At 57.7% G+C, this 21,493-nt stretch overlaps 1 protein-coding gene across 1 annotated transcript; it reads left to right on the forward strand.

The window, feature by feature from the left end:
* The first annotated feature begins 2,332 nt into the window (after nt 1-2,332).
* On the forward strand, nt 2,333-20,693 carry VEGFA (vascular endothelial growth factor A). Its single transcript, XM_086708386.1, has 10 exons — nt 2,333-2,343; nt 3,639-3,750; nt 4,584-5,360; nt 8,454-8,502; nt 11,721-11,917; nt 12,662-12,738; nt 13,065-13,091; nt 14,993-15,064; nt 16,187-16,318; nt 18,762-20,693. The coding sequence occupies exons 1-10, from the start codon at nt 2,333-2,335 to the stop codon at nt 18,781-18,783; spliced, it is 1,476 nt and encodes a 491-aa protein (XP_086564512.1). The 3' UTR covers nt 18,784-20,693.
* Nucleotides 20,694-21,493: the final 800 nt, after the last annotated feature.

Consider the following 21,493-nt stretch of genomic DNA (forward strand, 5'->3'; position numbering starts at 1 on the left):
CACTTGTGTCCATTTGGATCCAAAGGCCCTGCACTTTCCACTGCCTACTCCGGTGTCCCTGTATCTCCTATAGTCAGCACGGTGTCTGATGCCTGGTCGGCCTTGGGAAAGAGCCACGATGGGACAAGGCTCCGCTCCCAGGCAGGGCCCAGGTCTCAAGGGAGAGTACAGCTTTAGGACCTTAGTGGCCACCTCTTGCCACCACTCTTCCCAGCAGAGGGGCCCCCTCCAAGACTGAGTGGGGGTGTATGAACAGGAGCTGCAATGGGCAGGATGGGGGCCAGATTTTGAGGGGTAGCAAAGACTGGGTGTCAGGAAGTGAACATGTCTGGGGCTGGCAGGGAGAAGCCATCCAGGGGCTGTGAAACTGAGGCCTGTAAAGGACAGGCATAGACTTGGCTGATAGGGACGAGGACTGGCGTGGGCCGGCGTGCTCCCCACCCCCCCCACCCCCCCCCCCACCCCCCCCCCCGGTGACCCTGCCCCACGCCTCTGCCCCTTCTCCTGCTTGCTCGCCATCCCTCTTCCCTCCCCTTTTTCAGACTGACTTCTCTGGGGGAGTTACCCTCTTGGGCTTTCTCCGCTCCAATCTCGTTACCAGTCAGTATCCTTGCCTATCATGACCCCACGTCAAACCTCCAGCTCCAGAATGGGGCGCGAAGTTGGGAGAGAAAGGGGCCCTTCTTCCTTGCTTTTGCTTTGTCTTTCCATTGCTTTGTTGCCAAGACATAGTGGTAGAGAGAGGAGAGGGGTGGGGGGAGAAAGAGACAGAGACAGAGAGATTGACTTACCAACGGAGAGAGGGAATTGAAGGGAACCACTCCAATTCTCTCTCCTTCAATCCAACACGTTGGTATTCCTGCCCTTCCAGTGGATCCGATCTGTGTCCGGTTAGGTGTCTGGGAGTCAGGGGATGGTGTGAGGGAGGAGACCTTTCTTCCATCACAGCGGAACCACCTGGAGAAATGTTTGGGCAACAGCAAGAATCAGCAACTCTCTCCTCTCCTTGTTTCCTCACTTCGGAGGGGCTCTGTCCCTCCATCCGAGGGTTTGGAGGTTAATCGCCCACACCCACACAGGCAAGAGCTTCCCTGAACATCAGAGTAACAGGACGTTAGGACAAAGTACAACTATTGTGCCTTGGGCCTCATCACTACTTCTTTTGTCTGGGGCCACTGTTGGCTCCTGGCCACCTTTCACGCTCTTCTCTACCCCCACCCCCACCCCTCTCCTCACTTCCCCCTCACCTGGAACACCTTCCCCTTCCTCTTTGGCTCCTTTTGAACTGTCTCAGAGCCATAAGCTGAGACTGCCCTGGTCCTGAGGTGGGGCCCTGAGTGGGGCAGAGGATGCCCTTGGAGGGGACCCAGCACAACCTCTGTCTGGGCTGCTCTCTGCTCCGTGCCTCACGCCCCCCCCCCCCATGTTGTTAGGTGACCTTGGGTCCTTCTGTGTGCTTGGGATTCTCTGGGGGTTCAGTGTGTCCTGGGACTCCCAGCCCTTCAGCGACCTGTGGAGGGAGCATGTTGGGGGGATTAAGTCTGCCAGAGGAGATGGTGCTGGAGGGACACGATGTGGTCTACCGATTGTTGATTTGCATTCCTGATTCTGTGTCCTTCGTCCCCTTTTTTGGCGACCCAGGTGTGTCGGGCTCTCAATGCGATGCTCACGTGGGCACTGGCCGGGTATTGTACATCATTACAGCGTATTGTCGGGAAAGCTGGTGACACCGCCCTGGGGGATAGCATCCAGAGTTGACCCTCCTCTGAGTCACCACCAGGCTGTGTCTCTGAAATGAAGGGCGGGGCTGGGAGACCCCTCCCCACCCCAATGAAGCCTGCTCAAAAGCTCCTCAGGTCAGGGTGCAGTTCGGCCCCCTCATTCCCTTGGTTCCCTGGGCCAAGCCCACAGAGGGAATCTCACATAGGTAGCTGAAACACACCTTGCTGAATACCACCAAGGGGGATGTTTGGGTCAGTTTGGGGAGAGCCCTGGGATTATTATGACAATGACACCCACCTCCACCTTGGAACCCCTCCATTCTCCTCTCCAATTCAGGGTCTTTTACTATGACCCCTTCTTCTGGCCCCTGAGGGGCCAGGGAAGGCTGAGGTGAGAAGGATGCCGTGGAGGGGACCAGGGTGAGCCCCTGCTCGTGCTGCTGGGAGACTCTATCCTGGGCTCTGCCTGCTCCTTTGCTCTGCAGGGGTGAGGGAGGGGATCTCTGCCAAAGCCCCCACACATCTTGTGCTCTGGCTGCACTAGATGTAGACCAGGTTGGAAGGAGGATGTTTAAGGGCTTCGCTTCTATCTTCCATGCAGAGCTTGGAGCATGGAGCCTAGGTAAGGAGGGGGGCCCTGAGCCAGCAAATAAACATTTCCTAACTGGAAAGAGACCTCGTCCCTGTGCTGGGGAGCCTGCCAGGTGGTTGAGGCAGGACTGGAGGCATGAATGATGGAAAGGGTAGGATGGGATGGGGGTGGGCAGCCCTTCTGCTCATAGGGGCATCAGGACACCAGTCGTGTGGAATTGGGCTACTAAAAAGGGAACCTAGCACCATGTGCTGAGGCAGGGGGTTGGCTGAGTAACCTCCCTGGATCGTTTGGTCAATTTGGGGGATGCCGTCACAGCCCAGTTCTCAGCCCCGGCACTCACAGAGGCTACATCAGCCCTGGGCCTGGCACTGATCTGGATTCATAATGAGACTGGTTGGTCCCTCTCTCCCCTCAGGTATCAGAACCCCCTCTTTGTTCCCTGGGGGGAACCTGGGAGCTATTGGGTCAAAGCCCAACCAGGAATTTTTCCAGGCTGGTTCCTATATGTAAGGGTGGGGTGGGGGGCCTCGGGAGCACTCAGGGAAGACCGGGGGAGTTGGGGGAGAAGGGAGCTTTGAAGGAAGGGGGGGACTGGGGGAAAGAGGAGAGAGGCTGCCAGCTGGGAGAAGTAGGCAAGGGACCCTGGGGGTCTAGGGGTACCAAGGAGAAACCCCAATTCTGTTCAGAAGATGAGCTAAGAGCCTGGGCTGGGGCTGATAGAAGGCTTGGCCCCCAGCCTGGTGGGAGCTCCGGGCAGCTGGCCTACAGACGTTCCTTAGCGTTGGTGAGTAGGTTTGAATCATCACTTAGGCCCTGGCCTCCATCCGCCCCCACCAGCCCCCTGGCCTCAGTTCCCTGGCAACATCTGGGGTTGGGGGGGAGAGCAGGAACAAGGGCTTCTGTCTGCCCGGCTGCCTCTCCCTTTGGGCTCTGCCAGACTCCACAGTGCATACGTGGGCTCCAACAGGTCCTCTTTCCTCTGGGCCACTGACTAACCCCAGAACCACACGGCTTCCCATTTTCAGCCCCACAAACTTAGTGCCAAATAATTTTCCCCAGGAAAGTCTCCCTGGACACTTCCCAAAGGACCCCAGTCACCCCAGTCTGTTGGCTGTAGCTCACTCTGATGTCAGCAGGCCAGATGAGGTCTCCAGATGGGCACATTGTCCACATGGGTACATCATGTCTCCTGTGCCCAGCATTGGGCTCGCTGCACACGGGTCCATTCGAGTCCCAAACATGCCTCTGTTAGGGAGGGCAGAAACGAGGGAGTCAGGGGTAGTGTCCCTCCACCCTCTTCCTGAAGCCCATTCCCTCTTAAGCCAGAGCTGGGGTGTGCGGGCAGTAGTCACTAGGGGGCGCTCGGCCACCACAGGGAAGCTGGTGAACTTGGGAGAGCAGCGTCTGCGTGTGAGTGAGGACGCGTGTGTCAGTGTGAGTGTGTGTGTGTGTGGGGGGGGCGGGCTGAGAGTGCTGGAGTGGGAAGAAGGCCAGGGGTCACCCCAGGATTCCAATAGATCTGTATGTCCTTCTCCCCACCCGTCCCTATCCGACTCCCTGCCCGCCCCGACGCCCCTCCCTCCAATATTCCCAGCAAAGAAGGAATAGCTCTCGAGCCCTGTCCGCACATAACCTCACTTTCCTGTTCCCTTCCCCCCAATACCACGCGGGCGTGTGTGTGTCTGGGCAAAGGGGGGCGGATGGGTAATTTTCGGGCTGTGAACCTAGGTGGGGGTCGAGCTTCCCCTTTACGGGTAGGGGGGCAGGCTTTGCTACACGTCCCAGGGGAAGGCCCGAGGGGCACGCGGGGCAGCGGGAGAGGCGCCGAGACTGGGCCTGTCCCCGCCCCCAGGGCGTTCCAAGGGCGGGGTCCAGGCGGGGACAAGCCGGGTCTGATTTTTAAGCGGCCGCTAGTGGTGAGGAGCTCAGAGGCTTGGGGCAGCCGGGCTGCGAGGAGGCCGCGGCGCGGGGGGCGAGTGGAGCCGGCGGCAGCGGCGCTGGGTCGGGAGGCGCAGCGGCGAGGCGGACGAACCGGCGGGGTCACTAGCCAGAGGTCTCCGCACTGGAATTTGATATTCATTTATCCAGGGTTTACCCTCCTCTTTTTTTTTCTTAAGCAATTTAAAATATCCACATTTTTTCCCGTTTTAATTTATTTTTGCTTCCCATTCCCCGCTTAAATCGGGCCGACCGTTTGGGGAGATTGCTCCTTTACTTCTCCCAATCACTTCGGATTTTGGAAACCAGCAGAGAGAAGAAAGAGGTAGCAAGAGCTCCAGAGAGAAGTCGAGGAAGAGAGAGAGACGGGGTCAGAGAGCGCGCGCAGGCGAGCGAGCAACGACAGGGACAGGGGCAAAGTGAGTGACCTGCTTTTGGGGGTGACCGCCAGAGCGCGGCGTGAGCCCTCCCCCTTGGGATCCTGCATCGGACCAGCAGCGCTGACGGACAGACAGACAGACACCGCCCCCCGCCCCAGCGCCCACCTCCTCCCCGGCCGGCGGCCGAGGGTGGACGCGGCGGCGAGCCGCGGGCAAGAGCCGGAGCCCGCGCCTGGAGGCGGGGTGGAGGGGGTCGGGGCTCGCGGCATTGCAGTGAAACTTTTCGTCCAACTTCTGGGTTGTTCTCGCTCCGGAGGAGCCGTGGTCCGCGCCGGGGCAGCCGAGCCGAGCGGAACCGGGAGAAGTGCTAGCCCGGGCCGGGAGGAGCCGCAGTCGGAGGAGGGGGAGGAGGAAGAAGAGAAGGAAGAGGAGAGGGGGCCGCGGTGGCGACTCGGAGCTCGGAAGCCGGGCTCATGGACGGGTGAGGCGGCTGTGTGCGCAGACAGTGCCCCAGCCGCGCGCGCGACCCAGGCCCTGGCCCGGGCCTCGGCTCCGGGAGGAAGAGGAGCCCGCCTAGGCGCCGAGGAGAGCGGGCCGCCCCGCAGCCCGAGCCGGAGAGGGAGCGCTAGCCGCGCCGGCCCCGGCCGGGCCTCCGAAACCATGAACTTTCTGCTCTCTTGGGTGCATTGGAGCCTTGCCTTGCTGCTCTACCTCCACCATGCCAAGGTAAGCGGCCGTGCCCACCAGGCGTCGCGGGCCGCTTCGAGCGCCTCTCCCCGCTGGGGACGTGCGTGCGAGCGCGCGCGTGGGGGCTCCGTACCCCACGAGGGTCCTTGGGCACCGGGCGCGCGGCTACCCCCTCAATCCTCGTACGTGTAGGGGGAGGGGGCGCGCGCTAGGTGGGAGGGCACCAGGATAGAATCTCACCGCCCACGCGGGCCCTGCCCACCCACCAGAGTCACCGCACGTACGATCTGGGCCGACCAGCGGAGGGCGGGAGCCGGAGGAGGAGGCCGAGGGGGCTGGGCTTGCGCTGCCGCCGGCGGCTGAAGTTTGCTCCTGGCCGCTGGTCCCCGACGAACTGGAAGTCCAGGCAGCGGGGGCGGGAGCCGGAGCCCAACGGGCAGGGGGGTGCCCAGACCTTGGACCGAGGGAGGGCTGAGAGCGTGGAGGGGGCAGGGCGCGGGCGAGAGAGGGGGCTTGCTGTCACTGCAGCTCGATCTCTTCGGCCCTCGCCACGAGTTTGAGAAAAGTTTCGGGGTGGGTTGCCGAAGGGACCCCCGGTCTCCGCCGGGCCACCTGCGCCAAGGCACCCCCGCCCGTCCCCGCTCGCGTCCCGCTCGGTGCCCGCCCTCCCCCGCCCGGCCGGGCGCGCGCGGCGCGGAGCCGATTACATCAGCCCGGGCCTGGCCGGCCGCGTGTTCCCGGAGCCTCGGCGGCCCGAGCGGGGAGCCCCGGGCGGCGAGCGGCGCCCCTCCCCCCGCCGGCCCTCCACGGGAAGGTGACCTCTCGAGGTATCCCTAGCCAGAGGATCTGGAGAACCCCCCCCCCCGCCCCCCCCCACCGTCCCCAGCCCCTAGCCCTCTCCTGTGCTAGGAGGAAATTTCTTGACACCCCTTCCCCATTTCTTCCCTAAAGTGGAGAGAAGCCCCTGCCACCTTTCTACTTTTCACTACCCTCTGATGAGAAGACCCGTGTAACCCGCCTCTGACCCCAGAAGCCAGGGAAAGGATGATCACTGTCAGAGGTCGGGGTGCAAGGGCCCACCCTGGTGCTTTGTCAGACTACCTAAAGTCCGGACTCGGTGACAGTCTGCTTTGCTCCCCTCCCCCACACTTCCGAGCTGTGCCTTTAGCTTTTATAGGGATGGGCTAAGGGAGGAATTAAATAGTGTCATTATTCCACTTCACTTTACACTTTTTGGAAAGATGGCTTAAATTTTGCTGTGATACGGATAGTGTGGGACCAGCTTTCCCCGCACCTTTGGAAGGAGCTCCTGCCAGCCTTGCAAACACACTTTGTCCTGGTGAAATGGGGGGTGTTGGAGCAGGAGCAGGTGGTTTTTTGGAACTCCAAACTTGCCCACCCAACTTGCTTCTCGAAGTCACCGAAGGGGTCCTTTTATGCTCTTCTCTTGTACCTTCCCTCAGCCAGAGTCCCCTTGGAGAGAGGCAGAAGGAAGGAAATGGGCTGGGGTCCCTGCTGCCACTCTGAGTTCCTCAGACCCTGGCACAAAGGCCTTGGCTCCAGGCCTCCAAGGAGGGGGGGGGGGAGGGGGAGGAATGGCAGCCTGGCCACACTGTGACCTTCAGAGGCCCCCAGAGAAGGGCACCTGGCCTCTCCCTGCCTAGAGCCACCCCTCCCAGTGCCCCCTGGCCTTGGAGGGGGTTAAGAAGTTTCTGTCCCCTTTCCTCATTGGGGCCCAAGAGGAGTGGAGGACATAGAGAGAACATTGGCAGAAGGAAACCAGAGGGTATCGTTGGGATGGGTGAGAGGCAAAGTGGAGACTCCAGGGGGTCCCTGAGGGAGAGCTGCAATGGAAGTCTATCCAGCTGGGATCCTGGAAACTGTTACCTGACCTTGGCCCTAGGGACAAGGCTGGGGGATCTGGGGTGCCCTGGGGATGTGTGGGAAGGAGACAGACAGACAGACAGTGAGACTCTGTCAGGGGGGTCTGCAGTTCCGTGGGCTGGAGTACAGTTCTGCTGCTGGGGATCTGCCCCCAAAGAAGGGCAAGTGAGGTGGCCAGCTGGTGAGAACCAAAGGCCTCCTTGAAGGGCTGGGAGAAGCCTTTGCCTGCTCCTAGCTGTCAGGTCCACATGGTTGGGCTTGTTGACCTTCACAGCTTGTGGGGAGGGGAGGAATGATCTTGTGGGGGTGGGGAGGGATGGGGAGGATAGGGGAAGCCTCAGGCCTAGGAGGTGCAGGGGGCCCCCTAGGGGCTGGGTGGTGCTAAGGCATAGAAGGCTTTCCTGGTTGCCTTTGAGGAGAGTGCACAGCCAGGTGAGAGGGGCTTGAGACCCCCCTCAGTCTGGGAGGGAGAAGAAACCAGAGAGTGAGGTGGGAGTGTGAGGCTTGGGGCTCTGGAGATACATTCAGGCTCTGGGGAGATTTGTGTGCTGGGAGCAATGGGCTCTCCCCTCCTGCAGGGTTTCCTCCCTGGTTTTACCATCTAGACAACCTGTGGGTTTGCTGAATATACCTGAGGATATCTGCTGAATGTTCCCGAGGAAGGAGGAGTTTGGATGGGGGAGGGTGGTTGGCGCCCTTCGTTCCTCTGCACCCCCCCTCCCTCCCCAGCACCAGCTCACCCTGGTATTTGTCATGTCAGCAAGAGAAGGTCACCATGTTGTTTTTCTCGCCCCCAGTCTTTCCTTCCTGCCTCAGTCCAAATTTGTCCTCCTATTTGACCTTAATACTTACCGTGGCTTTGGACCAGGGAGTCAGGGGTCTGAGAAAATTAACTTAACTCAGCAATGGACCGTTGTGGCCAGGGGTGTGTGTGGGTGGGGGATGGGGAGTGGGGGGGAGCTGGGAGGGAGGTAATGTGGGGAAGGGGCGGGGACCTGGACAGCACAGCATTCTGGTGTTTTTCTCCTGTATTTTTAGTTTCCCACCCCCCAATATCTGCTTAGTTTCTTTCTTCCTTCAGAATTAGAGCAGCGCAGGGGTGGAGGGCATGCTCTGTGCTGTGGGGAGCCCTGCAGGTGCCTTGTTCCACTCAGCAGCCTTGGAGAAGCCAGAGGCTGCTGCCTGGGCGGGTGGCTGGGCCTTTGCATCCTGCTCATGCCCGTGTCTTGCTCTTTGTTTTGTCCTCAGTGGTCCCAGGCTGCACCCATGGCAGATGGAGAGCACAAACCCCACGAAGGTGAGTCCCTCTGGCTCTTGGGTGGGGTACCTGTCTCCCCAGGGGATGGGTGGGGAAGACCAATTCCTTTCTTTCAGGGCTATGGGGGCAGGAAGGGGTGCAGGGATGGGGATCAAGAAGGGAAGAGGGGAGCACCATGAGAGTAACCCTTTGTTCTGGAGGACTCTCTTTCCTAGTCAGGCCTCTGCTACAAATAGGACGTGTTGCCTTTTCCTTCTGCTCTTTCCAGTAAAATTTTACTTGGAGAGGCAGCCGTGAGCACAGACCAGGAAGGCAGTGTTCAAAGATCTCCGGTGTCAAGGGAGGTGTCCCTTGTCCCACCTGCCCTCAGGGGAGGATGGGTCTTCTCTGTCACATCCAACCCAGCTGCATCACACCTGTGGGGCCTCTGTGGAGGGGGCTGTGACCCTTGCTGTCCAGGAAACTAGCTGTGTGTGAGCTGGAGGTGCAGGGGGGCCCCACCTCGTGGGACCCCTCCCCACAGTCTGCATTCCTTAGCGGGTGGAGAGAAGGCCCTACAATCTCCTCTGCCCTCTGGGTGGGATAGGTTTAGGTGCTGTGAACTTCCCTCCTGGGCCAGCAGAGGGCTGGCTGTAGCTCCCAGGTGCCCCGCCCCCTGCCCAACTAGAGTCCGCCTGCCTTTTGTTCCTCTGTGGTTTGGAGCAGGGACCCTCCCATTTCTCCAGGGAAGCCCTGGCTCTCCCCCAACACTGAATGCGGCCTCTGCTTCAGCCTGGGGGAGGAATGCCTGATGCCACTCCCCCAGCTCCCCACCCCTGAGGAGAGAAGGCCCTGGGGTCTTCCTTGGGGTGCGTTTTCTGACCCAAATCCAGCGTGGCCCAGGGTAGTGGCCAGGGGCGGTGTTTGCACTCCCTGGGCCGGTGGTGATGCCCAGCCGGTTCTGCCTCCTTCCCTCAGGAGCTCTTTCCTTGGCCCGGGGCCTGGCTTCCCAGCCACTCCACAGCTTGTGCCACTGACAGCTCCTGGCTCCCAGTGTGTGCCCACCCGCCATCGGTCTCTCGGTGGTCTCTGTGGTCTGGGAGAGGCAAGCAAATGGTCTTTGTTTGCTTGGGGAAAAGATTGTCTTCAAGAAATAAGGAAAAGCAAGACAGCTTGATGTTGGAGTAGACGTATGTTTATGGCCTGTGCAGAAGTGGGACGGTTTTCCTTAGAGGCAGTGGCTGGGGCGTGAAGGGTTTAGGTGAGGTTCTCCCCTCTACCTTCCTCCGCCGCACGGCCCTTAGGGATTCCAGGGAGCTTTTCCAAGGAATTCCTCGCCTGTGTCTTTTTAGCTTCAGCAACCCACGGCCACGGCCCAGGCCAGACCTTTCTGCTTTCCTGTCTTGGGTGGGGCCCCAAACCTGGCCACCTGTGTCCCCAGCCATAACACAGTGTCAGGTCAAGAATTCTTCAGTCATCTTCGATATAGACTTGGATTAGAAAAGGGCTTCTTCAGATCCCTGGGCTTCATTCTTTTTGAAGGTGCTTTGCCTTAACCCCTCTGAGGGTGGAGGAGAGAATTCTATGCCTGTTGTCTGCATAGGGGAAGTAGATCTCAGGCAAGGCCAGGGACTATCCTGCTGTTGTCACAACTGTGGCCTTCCCCTCAGCTCCCAAATTTCGACCCACCTATTGTGTATATGCCCCCCAACCCTGCTCCCTGGGGCTCATCTTCCTTTACCCTCTGGAGGGAGGAGGAGGCTCAGCTTGTTTCTGGGAGAGGCAGGCTAGGGGGTGGCCCTTCACATGCCTTGGTGAGGTTCCAGACTGTTACCTGGGCTGAGAAAGAGTGCTTATTCACCGGGCTGGAAAGGGAAGACAAAACCCCACATTTCAGCCTCGCTCTCAGTGTCTTTAAACATGCCCCCCCCCCCCCCCCCCCACCGCCAACCCATTTACACAGATGTGCAGTCTGAGGCCCAGAGAGGGAGGAACTGGCCCAAGGTTACACCAAGTCATGGCCTGAGCTTGGACTACTTCGTGGCCTGGGTGCTGCTCCTTCTTCCTGTGCGGGGGAAATACATTTCAGGGACAGGATTACTGTGTGGTGTGTGTGTGTGTGTGTGTGTGTGTGTGTGTGTGTGTGTGTGTCAGAGAGAAAGGGAGAGAGGGAGAGTGGCAGTCTGGGCCACAATTTGGAGTCCTCAGTCCAGGTCCTGATTGCATCTATTCTCAAGGACCCCGCCCCTGTGGCCTAGAATTACCCCTTCATGCTCCAGTGCACCCCAGGCTCCACGGCCGGCCTGGGAAGCTGTCTTTACCCTGCTCTCCCTCCAGATCAGCTTCTAGAAACGCTCCGTGGCTGCAATGGCAGCACCGTTTTTTCCATGATGCAAGCAGTTTGCCCTCTTGGGCGGGGTTATCGGTGGCTGGCAGGGCCTGCATAGTGTGCCCACCCACTGCCACCTGCTGATTCCCGGCCGGCCCAGGCTCTGTGCTGATGCTTACCGCTTTCCCAGCCTGCGTCTGGGGAGGGGTCTGGCAGGTGGCACAGCGCCCCCTGCGGTGCTTCCCCTCTGTTTTCACACGATGTCGCCTGCCTTGGGAAGGCTTCCATGGCAGAACTGATTTGAACTCTAACACTTAGTGAAGTGTGGCCTTGGGGCAAGTTACTCAGCCTCTCTGAACCTCCAGTTCCCTCTTGGTAAAATGGGCCTCCTACTGGAACCCGATGGTGTTGTGCGGGGAGAATTGTTGGCCATGAAAACTATGGGCTACTGCACACCTTGCTCAGCATGTAATAAGTGCTCATTAATTGGCTGTTGGGGTGGAGGGTGGTGTGGCAGAGGTTGTAGGAAAACGGGGAGTAGGTTTGCCAAGCTGGCCGTTGCTCCTTTCACCGGCAACTTAGATCACCCCTCAACAAGTAAACTCGTGCTCGAACTATGTCCTGGCATCGAGGCTGACCCAAGAATGCGCTCGGCTGTCATGGCGAGGCAGCGGGATCACATGTGGCAGGTTATCTCTGGCAAAACCGGACAGCCTGGTGTGATCTTTGGAATAAAACCAGGCCTTCATCAGTGCTGATGGTGGAAAGCTTAGGGAAGGATGCCAACCACAGCCGGAGGGACTTAGGTTAGAGTTTTGGAAGGACCGGCCCGAAAGTGGGTACCTCTCACAGGCACTCTGAGGGGCGGCCTTCCCAAGCTGGGCGGAGTTAGGAGCCGGCCATCTCTCGTGTGACCTGCTGGGCTCACGTGTCACCCCATCCCACGCAGTGGTGAAGTTCATGGATGTCTACCAGCGCAGCTACTGCCGTCCCATCGAGACCCTGGTGGACATCTTCCAGGAGTACCCTGATGAGATCGAGTATATCTTCAAGCCATCCTGCGTGCCCCTGATGCGATGCGGGGGCTGTTGCAATGACGAGGGCCTGGAGTGTGTGCCCACGGAGGAGTTCAACATCACCATGCAGGTGAGCATCGGCAGGGAGTGGGGGTGGGAGGGGGGGTTAGACTTGGGGAACAGGTGGTCCCAGGCCCTTTGCTGGGCAGCTCTTGAGAGGAGGAGCCAGACGTGACTTGCTCCGCTCCTGCCCCTGAGTCCGTCGCAGGGACGTGTGGGGGAGTCTTGCTTTCTTTGGAGAAAAAGATGCCTACATTCCCCAGTCCCACAGGGGCTGACGCCTGTGACAGGAGGCCTTCTCTTCCTCTCTTGGAGGAAGAGGGCCCTTCCTCTTTGGGGGCTCTATCTGGGAAGCTAGATGAGCCTGGTCCATGGAGAGGTTTAAAAGCCAGTTGTTTGGTGCTTCGCAGCGACAGGGCACATCTCAGCTTGAACAGGGTGGGAGGGAGCTCTGAGACCCCAGGGAGGGTGGCTCTTGGGTAGCTACCAGGGATGAGGGTAAAGCCTAGAGGAAATAAAAGGAGGGGAGGGATTGGGACCGGTGAGAACCCAGGACCTGAATTCCCAGCCTGGCCAACCCGTGCAGCCATGTCTGCCCTCAAGAAGAACAGGGGCTCCTTGAGATCAGCAGGGTTGGGGACGTTGGGGTGGGCCCGAGGCTCTTTCTGGCGGAGCCCCTGGTCCCTCCTACCTCTGTCCCCCACCCCTGCTCTGTAGAACCCCTGGGTGCTGAGTGGCAAGAGCCATGGGGTGTCCCATCTGGGTATGGCTGGCTGGGTCACTAACCTCTGTGATCTGCTTCCTTTCCCTCTAGATTATGCGGATCAAACCTCATCAAGGCCAGCACATAGGGGAGATGAGCTTCCTACAGCATAGCAAATGTGAATGCAGGTGAGGATGGGGTCACGGGCTCATTCGTTCAGCACGTGGAGGCGGGGTTGAGCACGTGCCACGTGTTGGCCCATGTCCACCTTCCCACTGTGGCACCTTGGGCGACTTTAATTTTACCTCACTGTGCCTCAGTGTCTACATCTGGAAACGGGCATAATAACGCTAGGTACCCCATAGCATCGTTAGAAAGATTAAATGCGTTAGTTTGCGTCAAGAGATTAAAAGTGCGTTGATATGTCATAGTACTATGTGACTCTTCTTGTTGGTCTCATCACCATCTCAACCCTTCTCTGTTTTGTTCTTCTCTTTTTCTCTGCCCGCTGCAGACCAAAGAAAGATAGAGCGAAAGAAAAGTAAGTAGCCATGATTTTAGCTCCTCTCCCTCTCCTTGGCCCGTTATCTTGGTTTGGGGTTCTTGGCTTCCTCTGTTGGGCGGGGGGCGGTGTGGGGGGGGGTCTGATGGCTTCACTGGGTCAGGGAGTTGGTCTCCTGAGGACTTGTGGTGGTAGTAGTGGGATTGAGCAGACTCGAGGATTATGTCTCTAGAATTAGGGACAAAACCCAGCCTGGAGCCTGAAGCTTCCTTTGGAAGAGACAATGCATTCCAGGTCTCCGGGTCATTCCTGGCCGGGACTTGAAGTTTTGGTGTGTCAGGGGGCAGTGTGGACACTGGCTCCCTGGCTTGCTCTAGTCTCCCATCACCCACCGCAGGGAGAGGGAGTAGGTGACAGAGAGACCTTTCGTGTGCCAGGGGAAACGGCCTCTTACGGCGGCTGCTGTGATGGCGCAGTTGGACTTGGGTCCGGCTGAGATGTTTCCTTGGTGATGCCCTCCTGTAGCAGTAAGGCAGGCCAGAGACACTCAGCCCTCCTGGCCAGGGAGAAGTGAGTTGAATGTTGGTCATTTTCTGAGGCTTCCAGTTGCTCAGTGTGGAGGGTTGGGTCAGGATGGAGCAGGGGGGCATAGTCTGGGGGCAGTGAGGCTTCAAAACTGGGTGAGCAACTGGCAAGGGGGCAGGCCTGCAGGGAAAGAGAATGAGAGAGAGCACCTGTGCCCTTCCCTCCCCCACCTCACCATCCTGTCTGCCCCCAAAGCTCTAGGGACATAGAAACTCCTAGGCCCCAGCCCCTTACCTCTTCCCTAAGTCCCCAACTTCCAGAATTGCTGTGGCTACCAGAACAGTGGTTTGGGAGAGCAGGCTCAGAGAGAGAAAGCGAGAGAGAGTGAGTTTGTGTGTGTGTGTGTAGACCTTCCCCTTTCCCAGTGCTTTCTCCTGGAGGGAATAGTCTGGCCCTTCTTCTCAGTGCCTTCCCCTCATTGCTTCCCCATGTGGCAGACATTCTGGGCATCCTCTGGCCTGGCAGGTGTGGAGAGTGCTGGTTCCCTTGAGGGGGACAGGCTTCAGCCTGCCCCCCTTGCCGGTTTCCCAAATGCCTGCTTTGCCCACAGGGAGAGTGGGGGGCTCGCCTGGGCTCGGAAGAGAGTCTGGTGAGATGGTGTAGCAGGCTTTGACAGGCTGGGGAGAGAACTCCCTGCCAAGTAACGCCCAGGCTCCTCCTCCCATGCCTCCCTAACTCCCACCCCACCCTACCGCCTGCCTGGGGCTCTGAGGGCACCCGTCCCCGCCTCTCGGCCCAGGGTATGGCTGGGCAGGCTGGCGCCTTTCATGTGCCGCCCTTGGTCTTGTGCCAGCTCCCAATGTAGCTCCCCCCCCCCCCCCCGCCCCACGCTGGGATTTGCAGAGGCGGGGCCCCTGGAGGGACCCCTTTGCTGTTGCACTGGGAAATGAAGGCAGGTGTCTGAAGCACAGCCTGCCACCCCCCACCCCTGCTCCCATCACATCAAGTCTCTGCCCTCCCCAAACTCTGGCCTACCTTTTACAGTCCCCGACCTTCAGGGTCACACTTGCGCAGGGTTCTGGACAAAGATCCTGCCCAGGGGGCTTTGTGCCCTGCCAGGAGCTGCCAGGAGCATGCAGGCCTGTGGGTCCTGTGCCCTCCACCCAGCCTCTGCTTCCCATCCAAGCATTGCCGGAGGCTGGGTTGGCCACCCTAGGGTGGCCAAAACGAGAAGAAGGAGCCATTGAGTGTCTGCTACCCCAGCCTGTGCATGCGTGTTCGTGTGCAAGCTCTTTCCTGGAGTTCCCTAGCCTCCCGATGCCTCGTTCCGGGAAGTGTGCCCTCCTCACTGCTTCTTTTCCTCTCCCCTTCCCCCTCGCTCTCTCTTTGTCTGTCTCTGTTTTTTTATTTTCCAGAAAATCAGTTCGAGGAAAGGGAAAGGGGCAAAAAAGAAAGCGCAAGAAATCCCGGTATAAATCCTCGAGCGTGTACGTGGTGCCTCCGCTGTCTCATTGCCTGGAGCCTCCCTGGCCCCCAATCAAAGTCCCGCCTGCAGGACCCCCTAACCCTGCCCCTGCCTTCCTCTCCCAGCTTTCCTTCTCTTCTCCCCCCAGTGTCTCTCTCTCACTCTCGCTCCACTAATTGGCACCAGTGGCTAGACCTGGTGGTGGTGGTGCTGGTCCGGGGTCGGGGTGGGCAGGTGGGCAGAGCGGGCCTGGGGGATTCAAGGAGGGGACACCGGCTTGGCTGGGCACCACCTTTCTCTCACCCACTGGGCACTGGTGGCGGGCCCACGTTGGCACGGGTGCCAGGCACTGGTGCCTGCTCACCCAACTGGTTTCCACTGCTCCAGGCTTCTGCACTTGTCTGGAAGCTGAGGGTGGTGGGGAGGGCAGACGTGGCACGAGGAAGGGGCGCGAATGACGTGAGGCAGTGTATTGTCATCTGAGGGTGGGGTCAGGCACCATATGGCAGCCCCTTCTCGTGGATTTGGGGCCTCTGGAGGGGAGCCCCATATTCTGGTCGAACCCACGGCACCCAAAGAAACCTCCCTGTCGGTTTGGAGGCTCTTCCTCTGGGTCGGAGGCTGTGGTGGGCCCTTTGGTCACCAGTGGCCTGGCCGTGGGCGCTGCCTCCGGGCTTGGCCTGCCGACATATCCCACTTCGGCCCACCTTTGGTGGAGGGGCCTGGGTGTGAGTCCTTGCACGGGGAGAAGGCGGCTCAGATTGCTGTCGCCAGCAGGTGGAGAGTCAATGTGTGCTCCTTCTGGGGTGGTGGCTGTTGGGGGCCCTGTGGCTCAAGGCTTGTACTTGTCCCCAGGGGACAGCAGTCCCCTTATGGTGGCCCTCTCCTTGCACTCTCTGCCCATCTATGTCTGCCTCTTCCTGCAGGCAGGCTTCCTAGCCAGTGCTGCCTCTTTCCGCCGCTCTCTCTGTCTTCTGCTGCAGCACTTGGATCCTTCCAGGGCATGGAAGGGTATGGGGGCCAACAAGCTGGGTGGGGGCGTAGCTGCAGACTGTTAGGGGGTGTTGCATGGTTTTTTTTTTTTTTTTCTCTCTCTCTCTGCTGATGCTCTAGCTTAGATGTCTTTCCTTTTGCCTTTTTGCAGTCCCTGTGGGCCTTGCTCAGAGCGGAGAAAGCATTTGTTTGTACAAGATCCGCAGACGTGTAAATGTTCCTGCAAAAACACAGACTCGCGTTGCAAGGCGAGGCAGCTTGAGTTAAACGAACGTACTTGCAGGTTGGTTCCCAGAGGGGGAGCGAGTCAGAGAGGGGCTTCACACAGAGACCGGGAGAGAAAGGAAGAGAGAGAGAGTGCGCACGGGCGCATCTGAGAGGGGCCAGCTGCTTGCTCGGCTTCTAGCTGCCTGCCTGGTGACTGACCTCTGCCTTCTCTGCTCGCAAGGCCCCTGTGGTGGGCAGCAGGTGCTGGCCTGGCCTGGGAGGGCCTGTTCAGAGGTGGCCCTGGTTGCCTGAGGGGGCAGGCTGGTGTGGCTTAATGTGATGGTGTGGACGCAGGCTGAGTGTTGTGTCCTGTGGTCCTGAGGTGTCCTGTGGTGGCTGTTGGTCCTGACGTCGTTAGTACTACCTTTGCTGCTAGTATCGAGGGCCCTTCCTGGTGCGGGGGACGCTGCCGTCTACCAAGTGCAAACACTCTCGGGGGCCTTGCCACCACCCTCTGGAGTCCGCACCGCTGGGCATCTCATCCCCTCGGTGTCTCTCATAGGGGCAGGTCTGAGTCCCTCCTAGACTGGGGTCCCAGAGGGCACAGGCTCTGGCTGTTGGTTTAGGGTCGTTAAGATATTTAACATTTGGGGACACTAGATACCTTTAATACTCCAGTAGTCATGGTGACAGCCTCAAACAACCCACATATTTCCAGATGCCCCCAGGATGGGGTGGGGGGTGGGACGTGCCCACTTTCCTTTTTTTTTTTTTTTTATGTTTTTTTATTTATTTCTGAGAAAGAGAGAGTGCGAGCGGGGGAGGGGCAGAGAGAGAGGGAGACGCAGAATCGGAAGCAGGCTCCAGGCTCCGAGCTGTCAGCACAGAGCCCGAGGCAGGGCTCGAACTGGTGAGCCATGAGATCATGACCTGAGCCAAAGTTGGACGCTTTGACCGACTGAGCCACCCAGGCGCCCTGGCGTGCCCACTTTCCTGACATTAGATTGTGAACTCCTCATGGCAGGGCCTGGCTTTTATTCACCTGTGTAACCCTCCAGGCCTCTGTACCACTGTCCTTTGACCACAGTGAGGACCTAGAAAGTGGCAAGTGTGCAAGTGAATATATGACTGAGTTCAGGGGGGAAGGTCAGGAGCGCAGAGCCCTGACAGTTTGGCTGGCAATCTTGATGCCTTGAATGGAGCTTGTACCAGTCCGGCCTGGGCACAAAGGCTGGGAGCCCTCTGGGCCAGTGTAAACTTCACCTAGTGGGGAGCTTATGGGGACTCCTGGGCAGGGTCAGGGTACCCCCAGCTAGTCCAGATGTTCCATTTTCAAAGTTCTTTGAATGTGCTTGCCTCCCCCACCCCCATGTTCGTGTGGCTTGTGGATGTTCTGGGGGCGCTGGGGATGAGGCCCTGGGGTGTTTGTGCAGACTTCTGTCTGCCTTGGTAGTGGGTGAAGACAGGAAGTGTATATGAGTGCTGGGCTTGGGCTCTGCCCGCCTCCAGGGTCTGATGAGGGGTCTCCACATGCTCCAGGGACCTCAGGGTAGATAAGGGACTTGTCATTTTAGGATTTCTGTGGTGATGATTCTGCAGAGAGATGTCTGGGATGGGGTGTCTGAAGTGACCTGGGGGCTGACAGAAGTCACCCCAACCTCTAGAGCCCTCCCCTGTAAGGGGGAGCTTCAGTACCCCAAATTGGAGGCTTAGGATCCTCATTCCCAGGCTCTCAGAAGGGCAGGGCCAGTTGTGATCTCTCATAGTAGAGAAGGTAAAAGATAATCAGCCCCGGAGCCCGGGGCATGACGAGAAAGTTCTTGGCGTCCCCTCTGCTTAGACAGGAGCTTTCACAGTCGATGATCGTCTCTCCCCCACCATCAATTACACAGCACATGGGAAAGGAGGGGCACCCCGGTACCTGAGGCCTGCTGCTGCCAACATGCTCAAGAAAGATGGGGCCTGCAGCCGGAGCCTGGAGGGGAGGGCGTGGTGATGGGAGATGTGTCCCTCCCCACCTCTCTGGCTCCCGCTCCCGTGGGAGCCTCACTTTCCTGGGGGCAGCCCCACCCCTTGCTTGGGGTCCTCTCCCCACTCTGTTGTCCAAACCAGCCCCATAGAGGCAGAGCTGAAACCCCTCTTTCTGCGGGGACTCTTTGTTGACTAACTCGGTCCAACTTTGGTCACCACTAGCTCTGAAATGTCAAGTAGGGACTGTTCTTTAGTTCGTGCTCATTTGTTGCCTGTGATGAAATGTCCCCTCGTCCTTGTCTTGTCTCGACTAGACTGTAAGCTCTGGAGGGCAGATGGGAGTCTGGACGTAGCTACTGCTCCAGTGGGGCCTCCGTGGGCAGGGGCTGGCTCTCCCCTCAACGCTGGGCTCCTCCGGGCAGAACGATGCTTTCACCTTCCTCTCTGCTGCAGGGACTCGGGCTCCCAGGAAGGGGAGGCTGCCTGCCTCACCGCCGCGTCCCCTCGCCTGGCCCTAACCCCCGGGCTCTGTTTCCCATCTCCCGCAGATGTGACAAGCCCAGGCGGTGAGCCGGGCTGGAAGAAGGAGCCTCCCTCAGGGTTTCGGGAACCAGACCTCTCACCAGGAAAGACTGATACAGAACGACTGACACAGAAACCACGCCGCCGCCACGACCACCACCACACCGCCATCATCGTCAACAGAACAATCCTTAATCCAGAAACCTGAAATGAAGGAAGAGGAGACTCTGCGCAGAGCACTTTGGGTCCGGAGGCCGAGACTCCGGCAGAAGCATTCCCGGGCAGGTGACCAAGCACGGTCCCTCTTGGAATTGGATCGCCATTTTATTTTTCTTGCTGCTAAATCACCAAGCCCGGAAGATTAGAGAGTTTTATTTCTGGGATTCCTGTAGACACACCCACCCACATACATACATTTATATATATATATATTATATATATAAAAATAAATATATATATTTTATATATATATAAAATATATATATTCTTTTTTTAAATTAACATTGCTAATGTTATTGGTGTCTTCACTGGATGTATTTGACTGCTGTGGACTTGAGTTGGGAGGAGAATGTCCCCACCCAGATCCCAACAGGGAAGAGGATGGGAGGAGAGACTCTGGCATGATCTTTTGGTCCCTCTCGGGCAGGCCAGGGTCCCCTCCCCTGCCCAGAAGCGTGCATGGCCAGGGCATGGGGGCAAATTTGGCCTGCTTTTGGGAACACCGACAAACCCAGCCCTGGCCCTAAGCCTCTACCCCGAGTCACATGGACAGACGACAGGTACAGGGACGAGGACGCTGGCTCTGACCAGGAGTTTGGGGGAGCCTCAGGACACTGCTGTACTTTGGGGATCCTCTCCACATGCTGCACGGGCATCTTGCCCCCAGGGGCACTGCCTGCAAGATTCAGGAGACTGGGCAGCCTTCACCTCGTCTTCACTTGCTCTGAGATGCCCAGGAGGCTGCTGACAGATGTCTTGGCGAAGAGAAGAGAGACATTGATGGAGGAAGGGCCGCCTGGTGACAGCTTGTCCTCCAAGGGAAGGGCCTCCTGCCCTTCCCGGGTGCAGCCCAGGAGGGCCTGATGTCCTCAGACCATTGAAACCACTAGTTCTGTCCCCCCCCAGGAGACCTGGCTGTGTGTGTGTGAGTGGTTAACCTTCCTCTGTCCCCAGAACCGACCCTTCCCGCGGCACAGAGAGACAGGGCAGGATCCACGTGCCCACCGTGGAGGCAGAGAAAAGAGAAAGTGTTTTATATATGATACTTATTTAATACCCCTTTTTAATTAGAAATTAAAACAGTTAATTTAATTAAAGAGTAGGGTTTTTTTCAGTATTCTTGGTTAATATTTAATTTCAACTATTTATGAGATGTATCTCTTCTTGCTGTCTCTTGCACTCTTATTTGTACTGGTCTTTGTGTATAAAATTCATGTTTCCAATCTCTCTTTCCCTGATCGGGGACAGTCACTAGCTTGTCCTGAACAGATATTTAATTTTGCTAACACTCAGCTCTGCCCTCCCCTTTTCCCTGGTTCCCCACCACACATTCCTTTGAAATAAGGTTTCAATATACATCTACATACTATATATATATTTGGCAACTTGCGTTTTTGTGTATATATATATATATATATATATATGTTTATGTATATATGTGATTCTGATAAAATAGACATGGCTATTCTGTTTTTTATATGTAAAAACAAAACAAGAAAAAATAGAGAATTCTACATACTAAATCTCTCTCCTTTTTTAATTTTAATATTTGTTATCATTTATTTATTGGTGCTACTGTTTATCCGTAATAATTGTGGGAAAAAGATATTAACATCACATCTTTGTCTCTAGTACAGTTTTTCGAGATATTCCGTAGTACATATTTATTTTTAAACAACAACAAAGAAATACAGATATATCTTAAAAAAAGCATTTTGTATTAAAGAATTTAATTCTGATCTCAAAGCTCCTCCTGGTTTCTCCTTCTCCATTGGGTCCTTGTTCTGGACTCCCTCCTGCCCCCTTTCCCTCCTCCCTTGGGGAAAGTGGCATTTTGTCTTAGGTCTGGGAAAAGGGTCCCAGGTAGGTAGGCGATGGCGTGGCCCATCTTGTGCTGGGGGCCAGGGTGCTTCCATTCTGGCTGAGCTGGTCCTGGGGGACCCCGTTCACCCTCTGCCATGATGTGGGGGGGATGGGCTCTGAAATGGGGGACGGAGAGACAGCACCTTAGACAGGAGCAAGGGCCTACCGGGAGCAGTGCTGCCTTCAGGAATCACATGATCCAGGCCCGGTCCTTTGGTTGAGGGAGGAACCGGCCATGAGTCTGAGCTTACTGCCCCGGGGGACAGGAGAGGGCTGAGTTTGGCTATGTGGCCTTGGCTGCAGTAGGCTAGGGAGTGGTAAGGGGGTGCTCACGGGGGCCTGTGACTCCACGGTGTTGTTAAGTTTTACATAGAGTGTCCGGGAGTTCCTTAAGCCCTTGGGAAATGGACTCACAGCCCTGGTTGTTCCTGAGAGGACTCCCCACCCCGTCTTGCTGCATAGGCCCTTCTCTCCTGCGGTCCTGGCCAGGGCAGAAGCTGTCTGGGTCTTTGGCATTTATGAGCAATGCTACCAAATCCATTTCCTCCTGCCTCTCTTTTATTCCTTCAAATCGTATTTACTGGGCCAGCTACCACGCTAGGGGCACGGATGCTGTTACAAATAAGATGATTCTGCTCCTCAACGATCTGGTGAGGGTGGGTGGGCGAGGAGTCAC

This window comes from Puma concolor, chromosome B2 (assembly GCF_028749965.1).
Source record: "Puma concolor isolate L17-30 chromosome B2, mPumCon1.1.hap2, whole genome shotgun sequence".
Taxonomy (NCBI): Eukaryota; Metazoa; Chordata; class Mammalia; order Carnivora; family Felidae; genus Puma; species Puma concolor.